A 14572-nucleotide genomic window follows, 5' to 3' on the forward strand; every position below is an offset into this window, starting at 1 on the left:
AGAAGAAGAGGAGCTGAGGGGGAAGCAGGTGCTGTGTTCACATCCTTGAAGGAGGGTTGGGAGAGAGGGCGCAAGCTGACCTAGGTGCTGCTGGGCAGGCCCAGGGGAGCAGATGGGAGGAGTCACGAGGTGGTGGTTTGGATTGCATGAAAGCAGCGAGGGCCGAGGGCCCTGGGGGGGGCCAGACTTTCCTCTCCCTGGAGACGTCTGAGGAGAGACCAGGCACCTGACAGGGTCACTGAGCAGGGATAAAGCTGCTCTGGACTGGAGGGAGAAACTAGCTGCCCCTGGGCAAATGTGGCCAGCAAATGCATTTTGTTTAGTTCTCTCAGGGTTTAAAATATTTTTTTGAATTCATTTCCAACATGTTAGAATTGGAAGTGTCAAAGACAAAATTACAACAAATTTAGTGTAAAGATCTTAATTGGCTTTTATTCGTGATTCTAGAATCAGGCAGCCCTCAGAAGCAGAATGGGTTCAAAGAACTCCAGGGCTGCAACGTGGTCAGACATTGTTTATGGACAGAAAGTAGACTTGAGGTTCACAGACAGCTTAAGTGGTTACAGCTCTGAGTTTTGCCTTATTTGAGTTAGCTGCCCCCCCCCCCCCCCCGGGACTGCCTGAAGCCCAGCTGCTGTCATTGGCTGAGACTCAGCTGTTTGTTATAAAAGTAAACTCCTGAATTAGGCTGTCAGTTATTTTATGTACTGTGCCAGGCTGCAGGCAGTTCCTCAAGTAAGGGCTCGAGTATGCAGGCATCTGCAGGCCTAAATTTAATTTAACAGAAGGTATCACATGAAAATTCATGTTTGAAGTCAGACTCTCGCCACACGGGCTCACATTCCTTCAAAGGGTTGAGTGGCAGCCGCCTGTTTAAATGTTGCATGTATTGTTTTCATAATACCCCTTGACCTGCACCCATTACCTGCCTGTCCCTGCTGACACTGGAGCTTGTGTTCCCCGGCATTGTTGCTATGAAGAGCTCTTTCCCTTGGAGTGTGTATGAAAAGAACGTAAGAAATAATCTTTTGTTATCCCTTTAAGAATTGTGGTTTAGGATTCAGAGTGCTAATGGAATTTCTTGTCGTTAATATCTGGTGTCCTGGCTCGGACCGCTTTGCTTGGTATCTCCCCTCTTCCTCTCCAACTTCCTAATTTCCACCTCACCCTCAGGATTCAGCCCAAACACCATGCATTCTCTCCCCTACCGCCTCTACCTGCCCTCCATCACCCCAAACTGGGTTAGGTGCCTTTCCTTACTGTAGCAATCTGTGCTTGTCACAGTTATTTTTGGTAATTTACTTTGCTTGTACGCTGACTGAGGGCATGAACTGTTTCTTATTTAAGTTGGCACTTTCCTGCCCATAGGAAGCTTGTTGACAGCTTAGTGAATTAATGAGGATAGTTAGGAAGGAAGCTTGAGAGTCCTTTATTTTCCTCATGCTGATTGACTTTAAACCCACAGCAACATGGGGACAGGGACATTTTGACTAATACTCCAGAGAGAATCTCAGAAATATCCAAACCTTGGCTGTCATCCTTTCTTGAGTACAGAAAATTTAGAACTGTGAGCCAAGATCCTAAATCAGGAAAATGCTTTTGGTGAGCTAATCTGGTCACAGTGTGTAGAAGCCCCTGATACTCCTACTGTAGGGCCTTAGCAGAACCCGGACTTGCACCAGCAAGTATTAATCCAGTTTCAGCTCTGGGGGATGTAGGATCCGCTTGCATCCTTCCTGAGGGCCAGAGCTTGGGATGAGCAACTTGCACACCGGGTGGCTGTAGTCTAGAAACGGCTTGCAGAAGCTACCAGCAAGAGCTGGGACCACTTCTGTCATCACTTGAGGGTGGCAGAGGTTTGCCCGGGCTTTTAATCTTATGGGGTCACAAGCCCCTTTGGGAATATGGAAAGTTACAGATCCTCTCCTGAGAAAAATGCAGACACCCATCGTGTTTTTCAGACTCCCGAGGCCCAAGCTCAGCCCTGACTAAGACGCCCTGGAAGGAGCACGGTGAATGGATGAACGTGCTGTCTCCCTCCCCTGGGGACAAAGGGTCAGTCATTCCTTCTCCCGCTCGCCCCAGCTCAGGGCCAGCCGGGTCGCTCCCCGGGCGGAGAAGCGGGCCACGGTGGCCGCCCGCCAGCCCCGCCGCGCCCGCCGCTTCCGCGCACGTGACCGCGCGGCGTCGCGCTCTGACGAGCTTTCCGCGGCCGCCCTCTCGGGCCGCGGTCGCTGGGCTGCGGCTGCTGCGCGGCGCCGGGCGGGCTCGGGGCGCGCTCAGGGCGCGCGGGCCGGGGCCGAGGGCCCGGGGCGCCGAGATGGAGCCGTGAGTGCGGGGCCAGGGCGTCCACGTGGAGCTGGGGGCGGGGAGGGGCCCGGGGAGGCGGCGCTGGCCGGGCTGGGGCTCGCGCGGGCCGGCGGGGCCGAGGGGCAGAGTCGGAAGTGGGGACGGGCCGGGGGTTCGGGGGTTGCGCGGCGGGGCTGCGAGGCGGGAGCCGGGGACGCCCCGCCCCGCCGGCCCGGGGTGGCGGAGGGAGCCGCGCCGCCTGGGGGCAGCCTCGCGCCGGAGGGCGGCGGCCCCTCCCGCTGCTCTCGGTGGCAGGGCCGGGCGCCCGCTCGGCTCCCCGCGGTCTGGCCGAGCGCGGGGCGAGGTGGTGCGGGCACTGGGCGGCCGCGCGGCCCTTTGCATCTCTGGGATGCCGAGTTTTATGAGTTTTACAGTCTGCTGACTTTGGGCCTTATGAACCTCTTTTAGCCCCGAACCTCTGTGAAGTTCGGGGGTTTTAACGAGGAAAAACCTGTGTAGGGCCCCAGGGACGCCATCCCCAAAGCTTGCTTTTGACGCCACAGAGTCGCCTGGGTGTCTCCCTGGGGGCATAGGGAAAAGAAGGAGACGGCGTTCAAAAGGGGTTTAGCCCTGGGCAGAGCTGCAGAAAGTCCGGAGAAGGAGTGTCCCGGCGGCGTGGACAGCGCCTGTCGCAGGAGGTTTGGAGGGCAGGCTCCCGCGCTGGGGACTGTGCGCCCTCTGGGCTTACGTGGGGCCTTAGAGGCAGGAGGTCGTGCCCTGGACCTCTGCTGACTTCTCCGACTGTGCGCATGGCCAGGGAAGCAACTCCAGGGGTGTTGCCTCAATGCAAGAACCTGTGACAGAGGGAAACTTTTTTCCTTCTGCTTCCTTGGAAGTTTCTGACTTTGGTTGGTCACTTTAGCGCATCTTAGGAAACCTGACTGGCATAAAATGTCAGATCTAGGTGGATGTTTAGCGGTCTTTCTTTTAATTGAAAGCCAGGTGGAGGTGGGTTAGCAGTACTGCCTCTGCACAACTCCAGGGGGCAGCATTCATGTGTGGTCTATGTGACTAGCACCCCTCGGAATACCAAAGGAACGGTGTGGAGCTGTGGCCCTGTAGCGGAGTGACAGCTGCGTGCTTTAGGAGGTCCTGTCACATACCTTATGCTGGATCTGCACAGCAGCCCTGAGTGTGCCTAGCGTTGTCAGCATTTTCAGGAGGAAATAGAGAGGTGGAGAGTGTGGGCCTGGGCCTGGATGGGGCTCCAGGTCTCCTGCTGGAGGACTGTGCCCTTACTTAGCAGCAGCAGTTCCCAATTGTTTTGGCACCAGGGACGGTTTCATGGAAGACAATTTTTCCACAGAGGTGGAGGGCGGCAGAGGCGGAGCTCAGGCGGTGATTTGCGCCCAGTTCCTAATAGGCTGTGGACCTAATAGGCCATGAATCGGTACTCCCTGAAGCCCAGGGTTTGGGGGGTTTGGGGACTGCAGTGTTTACAGGATGGGGAGCTAGATCACAGGAAGGTGTTAACTTGACTAGCAAACCACGGCTTGATTTTAGTGCATCCCCGCTGTGTGGTAGGTGCTTAGTGCATCAGGCTTGCTTGAACAAGGGGGTGGGAGGGTGATACGGGTATTTGGAGGTCGGACAGCCACTAGTGGCCAACATTCCAGGCACTCACCTGGAAACTGAAAAAGTTTTTGGTAGGAGGTAAAGTCTACTAAGAAACCTGAAAATCTGAAGGGTGTCCTGGACCCAGGAGCCTGGTGGGGTCACAGTGCTCTCATTGGCTGGTGTGCCTGAGAGCCCCGAGGTGAGAAATGTGAGAGGAGTGGGCACAGGAGGAGAAGCTGGGCAGTAGAAGCCAGTGCTGGGGTGAAGGAGGAGGTGGAGTGAATGGGAGACTATAGAGCTGCCTGGAGGAGCAGAGGCAGCCTCAGTGCACTGCTTAGGGGGTGGGGGGTGGTCCCACTGTAGATCCTGGCCCTTGCTACCTCCCAGCCTACTGGCTTAAAAATGGCAGGAGAGGGCCGGGCGCGGTGGCTCACGCCTGTAATCCTAGCACTCTGGGAGGCTGAGGCAGGTGGATCGCTCGAGGTCAGGAGTTCGAGACCAGCCTGAGCGAGACCCTGTCTCTACTAAAAATAGAAAGAAATTATCTGGACAACTAAAAATATATATATAGAAAAAATTAGCCGGGCATGGTGGTACATGCCTGTAGTCCCAGCTACTCGGGAGGCTGAGGCAGTAGGATTGCTTAAGCCCAGGAGTTTGAGGTTGCTGTGAGCTAGGCTGACGCCACGACACTCACTCTAGCCCGGGCAACAAAGTGAGACTCTGTCTCAAAAAAAAAAAAAAATGGCAGGAGAGGCTGGGCGTGGCAGTGCGCACCTGTATTTGGCACTCGGGAGGCTGAGGCAGGAGGATCATGTGAGCCCAGGAGTTTGAGGAGGTTGCCATGAGCTATGATTGTGCCACTGCATGCCAGCCTGGGCAACAGAGTGTGACCTTGTCTCTAAAAAAAAAACAAAAAGGAAAAAGGCAGGAGAGTCCATCATAACCATCTAGAAGAAAGAGTTCTCAGTTCTTAAGCTTCACCCTGAAGTTTCCTGCAAACTCCATTCCCTCTCAGATAATGTCAGGGACAGGAGAGATGCCAAGAGTTCAAGGATGTGTCTCAAACATTTTGTAATGTGACTTCCTGTTTGAGCTACAGGGCTACACAGAGTTGAGACTTTCTCACATGCGTTTCTTGCTTTGCTCTTACTGTAGCATTTCTCTGTAAATTTAAATATAGTTGAAGTCTCGTGTGTATCTTGCTTGGCCCTTCAAACATGTCTCTTTCATCCTAGGGACATTTAAGTGTAGAAGTGTATTAATTAGACCCCTCTTCTACCAGCAGCAAAGCATGGCGCAGACAAATTAAGCCCGGTGGAGCCCTGCTCTGGTTTCAGGGTCTGAGGCCTTCTGAGTCTCCGAGCGCTTGAGGGGACACCAGGCTTGGGTCGGTATCCTGTTCCTGCAACCATAAAGTTATTTAGGATTGTGGCTCTCAGAAGAATTTTTTTCCCCATGAACCAAAATGATATGCAGAAATAATAAAAGATAACTGCTTGAGTGTTTATTATGTTCCGTGTTCTATTACAAATGCTTTACATACATTTCATGGAATCCTCACAGCACCCTCCCATGAGGAATTTTCTCATTTTACAGATGAGGAAATTGAGATATGGAGAGGTCAAGTGAGTTTCTCAAGGTCACAGCTACTGAGTCTCAGAGCTGTCACTGAAGCCTGGGAGTCTGGCTCTGGAGCCCGGACTCTTGACCACTGTGCTCTATGCTCTCGGAAGCAGCTGGCAGTTAAGGGTGCTTAGCAAGGGCTTTCGTGTAATAACTCATTTAATTGCTATAGCAGTGCTAGGTGGTCGGGTCCCTCAGTTTCCTGAATAGTTCTTGAAAGGTACCTTGTCCCAGGTCACCTGCTGGTCAGCAGAGGAGAGGCCCAAGCCGTCAGCCGCCAGAGCCCAGGTCCTTAACCACGAGGCTGCGCTGCCTGGAGCTGGGCTGGAGCGCTGCTCGGCACTGACTGCACCGAGATCAGCCTTGCTGGCCAGCGTTTGTCCTGCTTCCTTGTTCCATGTGGCCTGGGCAGGGTATTTGATGACCTAACCAACACGCTCCTGGTCGTGAGTCACTGGGCTTGTGGCCTGGAAAGGATATGCATGAACTCACGGTTCCTTGAGGAGCCTGGGACATTGTTCATTGAATTGTGTTTTGAGATGGTTGGGCCTTGAATGTTCACATAATGGCTTTTTTGAAGCCTACTTAATTCTTGAGTAGCTGAAAAAATTATTTGCAATATATTCAACTTAGCTGATTGAAATTTCAGATTCTTACTCTGTCCTTCCCCTCAGAAGTTTCTTCTGAAAACCCATTAAATGGTAGGTTACTTGAAATTTCGGTGAGAGGCCCAAGAATGAGTGTGAAGGAGTGGCAGCCCTGACCCCCCACGCGCTGGGTGTGTGCTTGTGAGTTCAAATCCCACCTCCACTTCCTGCTGCCTGGGACCTCAGCGTGTGTATCTCCCCTACCCCGGCCTCTGTGTTCCCACGTGTAAAATGTGTGATAGACTTGGCCCGCAGGGAAGCTCCCAGCCTGGTACTAAGTAGGTGCTCAGGGAGTGCCAGCTCCTGCCTTCCCTCCAGCTGGCTGAGGGGGAGACGTCACATCTGCAGAGATGTTAGAGTGAAGGCTGAGACGTTTAAAAAAATAAAAGGTAGAGGGAGGAGAAAAAAAGCACAACTATTATTTTCTAGTAACTAGATGACTGAGTTCTTGCTACATTCTTACCATGCTGTTCTAAGCACTTTATTATTTCTCTGTAAGTCCACCGCTTGTCTCCATTTTGCAGATGAGGAAACTGAGGCCCACCACGGAAGCTACTTTGCTTGTCCACAGTTATGTGATCCAGAAGTGGGGGCCAGGCTGCTAGGCACCAGGCTGGCGCTTTGGACCAAAAGAGGAGAGATTATTTTTATATAGGATTGTAAAAAAATCTTAACTAAAATGTGAGAACAGGCTGGGAGATTTAAAGCTCTTTTCTACTGCTTGGATCCTAGTTCTTAACTTCGAAAGTGGGAAACTGGGGTATCAGTTGAACAACGGCAAAATTTGTAACACTGCAATACTTCCAGCTTCCCTTCCCGCTGTCTTAGTGACTTGCTGAAATGGGATGAACTTTGTCTTTCTGACAAGCTTGGCCTGCTGGGCGATGTCCTCTTGCGCTCTGCTGCATGTGCTGGTGTCACTGGGGTTCTGTAAAAGGCGGCACGGTTGCTGCTTGGGTTTTCTTCCTGGCTCTCTATCTGTATCGATTACAGACAGCGCCTTGAGATATTCGTCCACGCTCTCTGCTCACCCCAGTTGTGTCTGTTTTGTGGTCATTCTGGTGAGTGGGGCTTTCCGAGTGCTGGGCGCCCGCCTGGCCTTGCCAGCACTCTGTTAATGAAGGAGGCCGCGAGGGCGAGGAGCGCCGAGTGGGCGGAGCAATGCAGGCTGCCGAGGTTCTGCAGCGCTCAGCCGACCTGATGGGCCACCGGCTTTCCGGCTGGCTGGGCGGGAAGAAAGGGGCATCCTGACCCAGCACGTGTGGCCTCGAGGACTGTGGCCACAGCCCAGAAGGCTGCCGGGACATAGGCAGCTTAGAGCTGCTTTGGCTGGTTTGCAGAAGAGGGCGGAGGCCAGAGCCACAAACAACACTGAAAGGCAAGGCTGAGACAAAAAGTTATATTTTGCAATTCAGTGGTCAGTAATTTATCATAGCAAGGAAAACAGTAGAATGTGGAAGAAAATAGAATAACACCAGGAAGAGTGAGTACAAATGAAAGGAGTCAAATGCTGTCGGACGCTCACCATTTGTAACGCTCAGTGCTGGCATGGGGGTCGGGGCTGGGGGGCCCCAGGTTGGGAGGAGGCGTGGATGTGTGTGAACCACTGAGCACCCACCATAAAATCCTGAACTGACTTTGCTAAACAACAGGGGTCTCCAGAAGTTGAGGTGTGGCATAGCCAGGGTTAATCCGGCTCCAGGTCCCTGTGACCGAGTTGGGTCTTGTCTTTCCGTTCTCCATCCTGGGCTGTTTAACCGGAGCAGGAAGAAGGCTGACTTGCCATGTCCAGAGACAGGGCAGGCTGCAGGGAAGACAGATCAGTAGGAAGATCAGGGCTTTGGTTTGAGATGTGTCCCATATGAGGTGCCTGTTTGATATCCCGGTGGAGGTGTGGAGTAGGCAGTGTAGTAGGGCCTGGAGTTGAGGGGAGAGGGCTGGGTCTCTCAAGCCTGAGCCAGGGTGAGATCACCAAGGGAGTGAGAGTAAAGAAGGGAAGAGCAGCCCGGTGCAGGCGTGTGCCAGGGAGATAATAGACTATGTGGCTGTGGAGAAACCTGCAGAACGTTTCTCCAGCTATTTTCTCTTGTGAGTTGGATGTCACCACAGACTCCACCTTACTTGGAAGCAGTCCCTTGGGAATTGGTTATAAATATGTATGAAGATGGGAAGACAGGGCTTACAACAATTTGGATCATGGCTTCAATTTTTGGAGTAGGTGTTCCAATAAAGGCATTTCTAGTTTCTCTAGGAAATATGTCCATAATGTTTTAAAGCACCCATGAAAGTGAGATTAATTTAGAAGGGGCCCAAGGAGTCCAAGGGGACTCTCAGGGGACAGTCTGTTTCATTGCATTTGAAACATCTTCTGAGGGCCTGGTGCCTCCAACTAGGCTAGAATTTTCAAGTTTGTGTGTTAGATGCCTAGTGTGAAAAGATACATGGACCTGGACAGGAAAACTGACATATGGTCCCATCAAGAAAAAGAGAGCTGGTATGCTTGGCTCGGCCTGGGCGCATAGGGAAATGGGGAGCCCCTTCCCTGCTCCCTACCATCTTATCACCAACTTGAGGGAACTAGACAAATGCTTTTGTTGAAATAGCTAATGGAGGTTGAGTGCAGTAGATGTTTTTTGAATGCCTACCCTGTGCCAAGCCTGGCGCCCATGCAGATTGATCGATACTGAGTCGTCAGGCACTGCTGTGTAGAGCAACCACATCTGCTGTAGTGGTTTAAAATTGTGGGCACCGTGAGAGATGGAGTGTCAAGGGAATGCTTTATGGAGAAAGTGGGCCACACAGGTGAGCCCTGAACACTGGGTAGGATTTAGATGGCTTGCTGGGGAGAAGGGAGAGCGTTTCAGATCAGCAGAACGATGTGTGAGTGGGCTAGTCTGGAGTCTGGCTTGACTATGCTGGGAAACATGGTAGAATTGAATTTGTGGAGTCTGATGGTTGGGTTTGAATGTTGCCCCTTAGTAGCTTTGTGATCCAGGGCAAGTTATCAAAATTACCTGAGTCTGAGCTTTCTCATCTGTGAAATGGGAGTACAATGGCACCTACCCCAGAGGGTATTGTGATGACTGTAGGAAGGTGGGATGGGAATTGTGGGGAAGGATCTGAGGGACCTTGATCGAATTGGCTGTGGGAGCCATTGTAGGCTTTCTGGGCTGAGCCAGGCTGTTGAAAGTGCTGTAGTAACCACGAAGGAGGGCGCATCTGGAGGTGATGATGGTGACTCTGGCGGGAGTTCTTGAGGGCCTCTTAGAGTGAGGGTGCCTGAAAGGTTTGCTGCTTGTCAGGAAAAGAAGACAGTTGGAAATGAAGGCCTGTTGCCCACCCTTCCCTCTGACAAGCCTGGCGCTGGGCGGGCGGTTATGCCCTGATGACGTTTGCTCAGGCAGAGGGGTTATTTGCTTTTCTCCGTGTCTTTTTTCCATTGCGTTGGGCAACTTGATTGCTAAACCAGGAAAATTTCTAATAAGTTAGATTTATGTGGAAGTCTGAAGGAGGGGGAGACAATGGATTTTATCAAGCCTTCTGAGCCTGGGTACGTGGTTTGCTGCTCTTAATGTCTCTTTTTCCAGCATTCCTTCTCATCTGCTAAATAACTCTGCTTGTAGGGGGTCAACAATGTGTTTTAAAAATCAAAATTTAAAATGTGGCCGGGTGAGGTGTAATCCTAGCACTCTGGGATGCCGAGGTGGGCGCATTGTTTGAGTTCAGGAGTTCGGGACCAGCCTGAGCAAGAGCGAGACCCTGTCTCTGCTAAAAACATAGAAAGAAATTATGGACAACTAAAAATATATATAGAAAAAATTAGCCGGGCATGGTGGCACATGCCTGTAGTCCCAGCTACTTGGGAGGCTGAGGCAGGAGGATCGCTTGAGATCAGGAGTTTGAGGTTGCTGTGAGTTAGGCTGATGCCACGGCACTCTAGCCCGGGCAACAGAGTGAGACTCTGTCTCAAAAAAAAAAAAAAAAAATTAAAATGTTATTATTCAGTTCTTCTTTTCTTCCAAGTGATTTCTTCCATGCTTTCAGCCTCTGCTTGGGGAGCTCTCGGTGTTTCTCCATCTTGGAACCGTGCCTGCTCCCAGGGGACAGGCCACCCTGAGAATAGTTTAATGGAAGAGCTCACGAATGACATTATGTAATTTTTAAAAACAATTTTAGCTTTACAGAAGAGGGGCAAAGAGAGCACGGAATGTTTCTGCGCACTCATTACCCACTGTCCCCTAATGTGAGGGTGTCGCATAACCTGGTGCATTTATCAAACTAAGACATCAGCATCGGTGTGGTGCTTTTAACTGAACTCCAGACTTTATGTGCACTTCCCCATCTATCCCATTGAGTTTTGTGTAATTTTTTTTCAACATGAAAATGCCTTGTGCAGCTGTCTAGGAATCTTCCCTTCTGCAGAGTGTTAAAACAAAAATGTATTAAACACACTATGCTAAGAAACTAAGTATAATAACAGACCTGGTGCCTGGGCTGCCAGGGGAGGGACAGAGGAGACGCTTGTTCCCACACCAGCTTCCACTTCCGCAGGCTCTCCTGGGGGTGTTCATGGAGGTTGGATCCCTGCAGCTTGGTGCTGCTGCCCGGAGCTTCCTTCCCGGGAGCGTAGGCACCACCAAAGGGCAACGCTGTGCACCTTGGGCATGTCCACTGTCTCCAGACCTCAGTTTCCCTTTCTGTAAATTGAAGGAAGGGGTTGGTTTTTTTCCCGTGAGGTCATTTCTAGCTCTAGTACTTTAAGGCTCCCAGGCCTCTTATAATCCATCAGGCCCCAGATCCTAGTTGGGGTCGGGCCACCTACCTCACCGGCTGTCCTTACTGAGGCCTGGCAGGCTCGTTTGTGGTCAGTGTTTGGACCGAGTCCCGAGGGGAGCATGAAGGTGCTCATTCTTTAATTCTTCACTGGTTCCGTCATCCAGAGAACCCGGCGCCCCTGGTCTGAAAGTGCACTTGGTAGTGTGTCCATGGCCCAGGTGGCTGTGCAGGCCCTGCTGGGGAGAGCGGGCCCAGCGCCAGCAGAGCCACGTCCGAGCAGTGGTGACTCACAGGCCTCACCTTTGCCCCGAGACTGTCCGGCCAAGCAGCTGACTTCCTGCTCTGCTGCTGGAGTCTTCGGCATGTAAAGCGGAGGGGGTGTGCGCATACTCCTGTGAGCTTTGAACCACAAAGCAAATAACCTTTCCCCAGGTCTGGGGCGAGGCCTGTTGCCACGTCCTGGGGTATGAGAAGTGGTCAGACTCCTTCCTGCTTGTCTCAGCCCCCAAGACCGGGACATGCGAGGACTGCAAAGAACATGGAAAACAAAGCAGAACCCAAAGCCACCCACTCATCCCTTTGGCTCTGTGGGTCTCCTCTTCAGGGTATAGGGTAGTGTCGGCCAACTGCCTGCCAAGAGGCTCACCACCTCTCTTGTAAATAAGTTTGATTGGGACACAAGCACACTCGTGTGTTACGTGATACCTGTGCTGCTAAGTAAGGCAGAGCTGAGTCTTGCGACAGACCATGTGGCCCACGAAGCCTTTAGCATTTATCGTCTGGTCCTTTACAGATTTTTCTTTTGTGTGTGGCCCCTGATACAGGGAGTTCTAAAAGAAATGATCCCCACCTGCACCGGGGGGGACCCTGACAGGGTGTCAGGCTGCATCCTTTGAGGGGGTTTCAGTGTTGGTGTGAGTCAGTGGTCCCCAGTCTCTTTGGCACCAGGGACCGGTTTTATGGAAAACAGTTTTTTCACAGACAGTGTGTGGGGGTGGGGAGTGGGGGTTGGGAGGGTGGAGATGCCAGCGATGGGGAACCGCTGAAGCTTAAGCTGCATGAATACAGATGAAGCTTTGCTTCACCTCCTGCCGTGTGGCTGGGTTCCTGAGTTTCATGGAAGGCAATTTTTCCATAGACCTGGGAGGTGGGGAGGCAGAGCTCAGGTGGTGTTGCGGGGCCCGGTTCCTAACAGGCCACGGACTGGTACCAGGCTGCAGCCTGGGGGTTGGGGACCGCAGGTGTAAATCACAGAAAACTATGCATCAAAGGCAGGCTCCCACGGGGAGGTCAGGCCAGCTGCTCTTCACCGGAGGCCAAGATGAGGGAGGGGTCTGAACTTGTGAGGGACACTGGACGGGAAACATAAGACTGTGGGCTGGTGGGCAACACCTGGTGGAAAAGTATGTCACTGTGGGACCTGGAGTTTCCAGTCTGGGCCTGGTGGTGGAGCTCACGTTAAGCTGCGGGCTCGCGTGCGCGTGGGTTAGGGTCCCCAGTGGTAGCACTGACGGTGGGGGTGTGTGTAGAGGGGTCCGGCCAACCCGTCTGTGGTGTGAGATGTGCCCGGTGAGCACAGCAGCCAGAGCACGTTCTCCTGCCATGAGGGGTGGGTTTGGCCTGCCACGTATGGGCCAGGGTGGCCGGGGCCCTGTCCACGGAGTGTTGCCCCAGAGCACACAGGAATGACCTGAAGTGCTCACCGAGGTCACTGAGGCTGTTTTGTCAGGGAAGGTCACCTGGTTTCAGAGCAGGTCTGCTTCTCGAGTGAGGGGTAGGAAGCAGGGAGGTGGGGGCCTGAGCGGCCTGTGTGGTATTGCTGGTCTGGGGGCCCCAGGCCACCCCCTTACTGTCTTCACCTTCCGGCTTCTGCCCTCAGGCTGGCGCCCATGCGACTCTACACACTCTCCAAGCGCCACTTTGTCCTCGTGTTTGTTGTCTTCTTCATCTGTTTTGGCCTGACCGTCTTTGTCGGGATTAGAGGTAAGATTCAGTTTTTAATCTTTTAATCATCTTGCTGTTTACAGCTACCTTGGTGTATCGCTTTTCATCCAGCCCGGCTGCACCTACGGCTCTCACTGGCCCAGGGCCCTAGTCGGTGGGGGAAGTGCCGCCCCTCCCTGAACCCCCAGGGTTGATGGGGGTCCCAGCCCTGCACTTCTAGCTGCCTCTCTGTTTCTCTTTCGGGAGGTGCAGTGAGCAGGCCCTGAGTACCCCTGGCCATGCTCTGCACAGTAGCGAGGGGCCCAAGTTTAGCTTGGAAGCGTGAGTCAGCCTTGACCGTGTACCTTTTATTGGCCAAGCAAACATTTCTAAAGAGTCTATTGTGTACCAGGCCCCACCTATACCATCTTTCCCCACCCCCTGCCTGAGGGGGAGACAGGCCATGTAAAAGTTATGGTGCAGTGAGTGGGGCGGGGAGGGTGGTGATAGCCATGAGCACAGGCTGGGGTGGCTGCAGGGGACCTGGGAGGCTGCTCTGGTGACCTCCTTGAGCCCTGGGCAGGGCCATGAGAAGAGCGTTGGGCAGTAGCATGATCATGCCAGGTGGGAGCCTACAGACCACCTTCGCCCTGGTCCTCAGGCACCAGGTGCCCTGCTGTCCCACAGCATGTTGTTTGAGGGAAGAGCCACATCATAACGAGTTTGGCTTCACAAATGCCTTTGAAATGATCTGGGCCAGGAGTGGGGAACCTGCGGCTTTGTTGGCCACATGTGGCCTTCTGGATACTTGAGTATGGCCTTTTGACTGAATCCAGATTTTACAGAACAAATCCTTTTAATCCCTAGCCCTGACCCTGGCTGCTAGGCCAACTCCCTTTCTCATAGATGGAGAAGCCGAGTGGTTTTCACAAAGTTCCCAGAAACCCCAGTCTCTTCAGTCCTATCCAAAGGGCAGGCAACCAGGAGTCTGATGCAAGTCAGAGAGGGTCCATTACCCCTCCATTTCTTCCTTTTTGTCTTAAATACCTTTTTCAGTGAGGTGGTTTCTGGTAGGTGTTTAATTGATGCACTTAATACTGAAGTGTGAATGACAATTAGGCCCAACCTGTCCCTGAGGCAATTTGTGCCTCAACAGGCTGGTTTCTCGCCCTAAACTGACCCTTGGGTTGGTGAATGCACTGCGGAAGCTGGGGGAGAGTGTGGCTCTGCGGGTGCTATTTACCTGATGGTGATGATGAAGATGATGATGGTGACAGTAGCAGCCGTAGCCAACTCCTTTTCCTTCCCATTGAGTGACCAAGGAATAAAAAGTATATTAATCACAGCATGAGACGTATCCATTATCTTACTTGATTTTTACAGCTATCCTTTAATATTGGTGGGGGAGGCGTTAATATTCTCACGGTGTCCAGTCTCAATGGGATCTCTGCCAACTTCTTTTTCCTTAGGTTACTCTCTGTCTGAGATGTCCAGGATTATATTCAACCTTGTCCACTCTTGCAGAAATGAAGAGTGATGCACCAAAGCTGAGATAAGAAAAACAATGTCAGGATTTCCACATTTCTTTCCTTCTTCCCATAGAGTAGTACTCTATTAGGGATCTCCCGAGAAACATAACTAAGAGGAGGTAGATATCTCAGTCTTTCTCTCTCTCTCTCTCTCTCTCTCTCTCT

The 14572-nt window shown here is 52.4% G+C and overlaps 1 protein-coding gene across 2 annotated transcripts in view; it reads left to right on the forward strand.

The window, feature by feature from the left end:
- Positions 1 to 2244: 2244 nt before the first annotated feature.
- The window catches only part of TMEM181 (transmembrane protein 181), a 47443-nt gene continuing 35115 nt past the window's right edge, over positions 2245 to 14572 (forward strand). The window contains exons 1-2 of one of the 2 annotated variants that reach the window (XM_045544644.1): positions 2245 to 2328; positions 12835 to 12938. In XM_045544644.1, the coding sequence (XP_045400600.1) occupies positions 2321 to 2328; positions 12835 to 12938 (112 nt within the window). In that variant the 5' untranslated portion in view covers positions 2245 to 2320. Of the gene's footprint in view, positions 2329 to 8928; positions 8982 to 12834; positions 12939 to 14572 lie in introns of those variants that run through there. The other variant, XM_045544643.1, reaches the window with a different exon arrangement.

Source organism: Lemur catta, chromosome 2, assembly GCF_020740605.2.
Source record: "Lemur catta isolate mLemCat1 chromosome 2, mLemCat1.pri, whole genome shotgun sequence".
NCBI classification, from domain to species: domain Eukaryota; kingdom Metazoa; phylum Chordata; class Mammalia; order Primates; family Lemuridae; genus Lemur; species Lemur catta.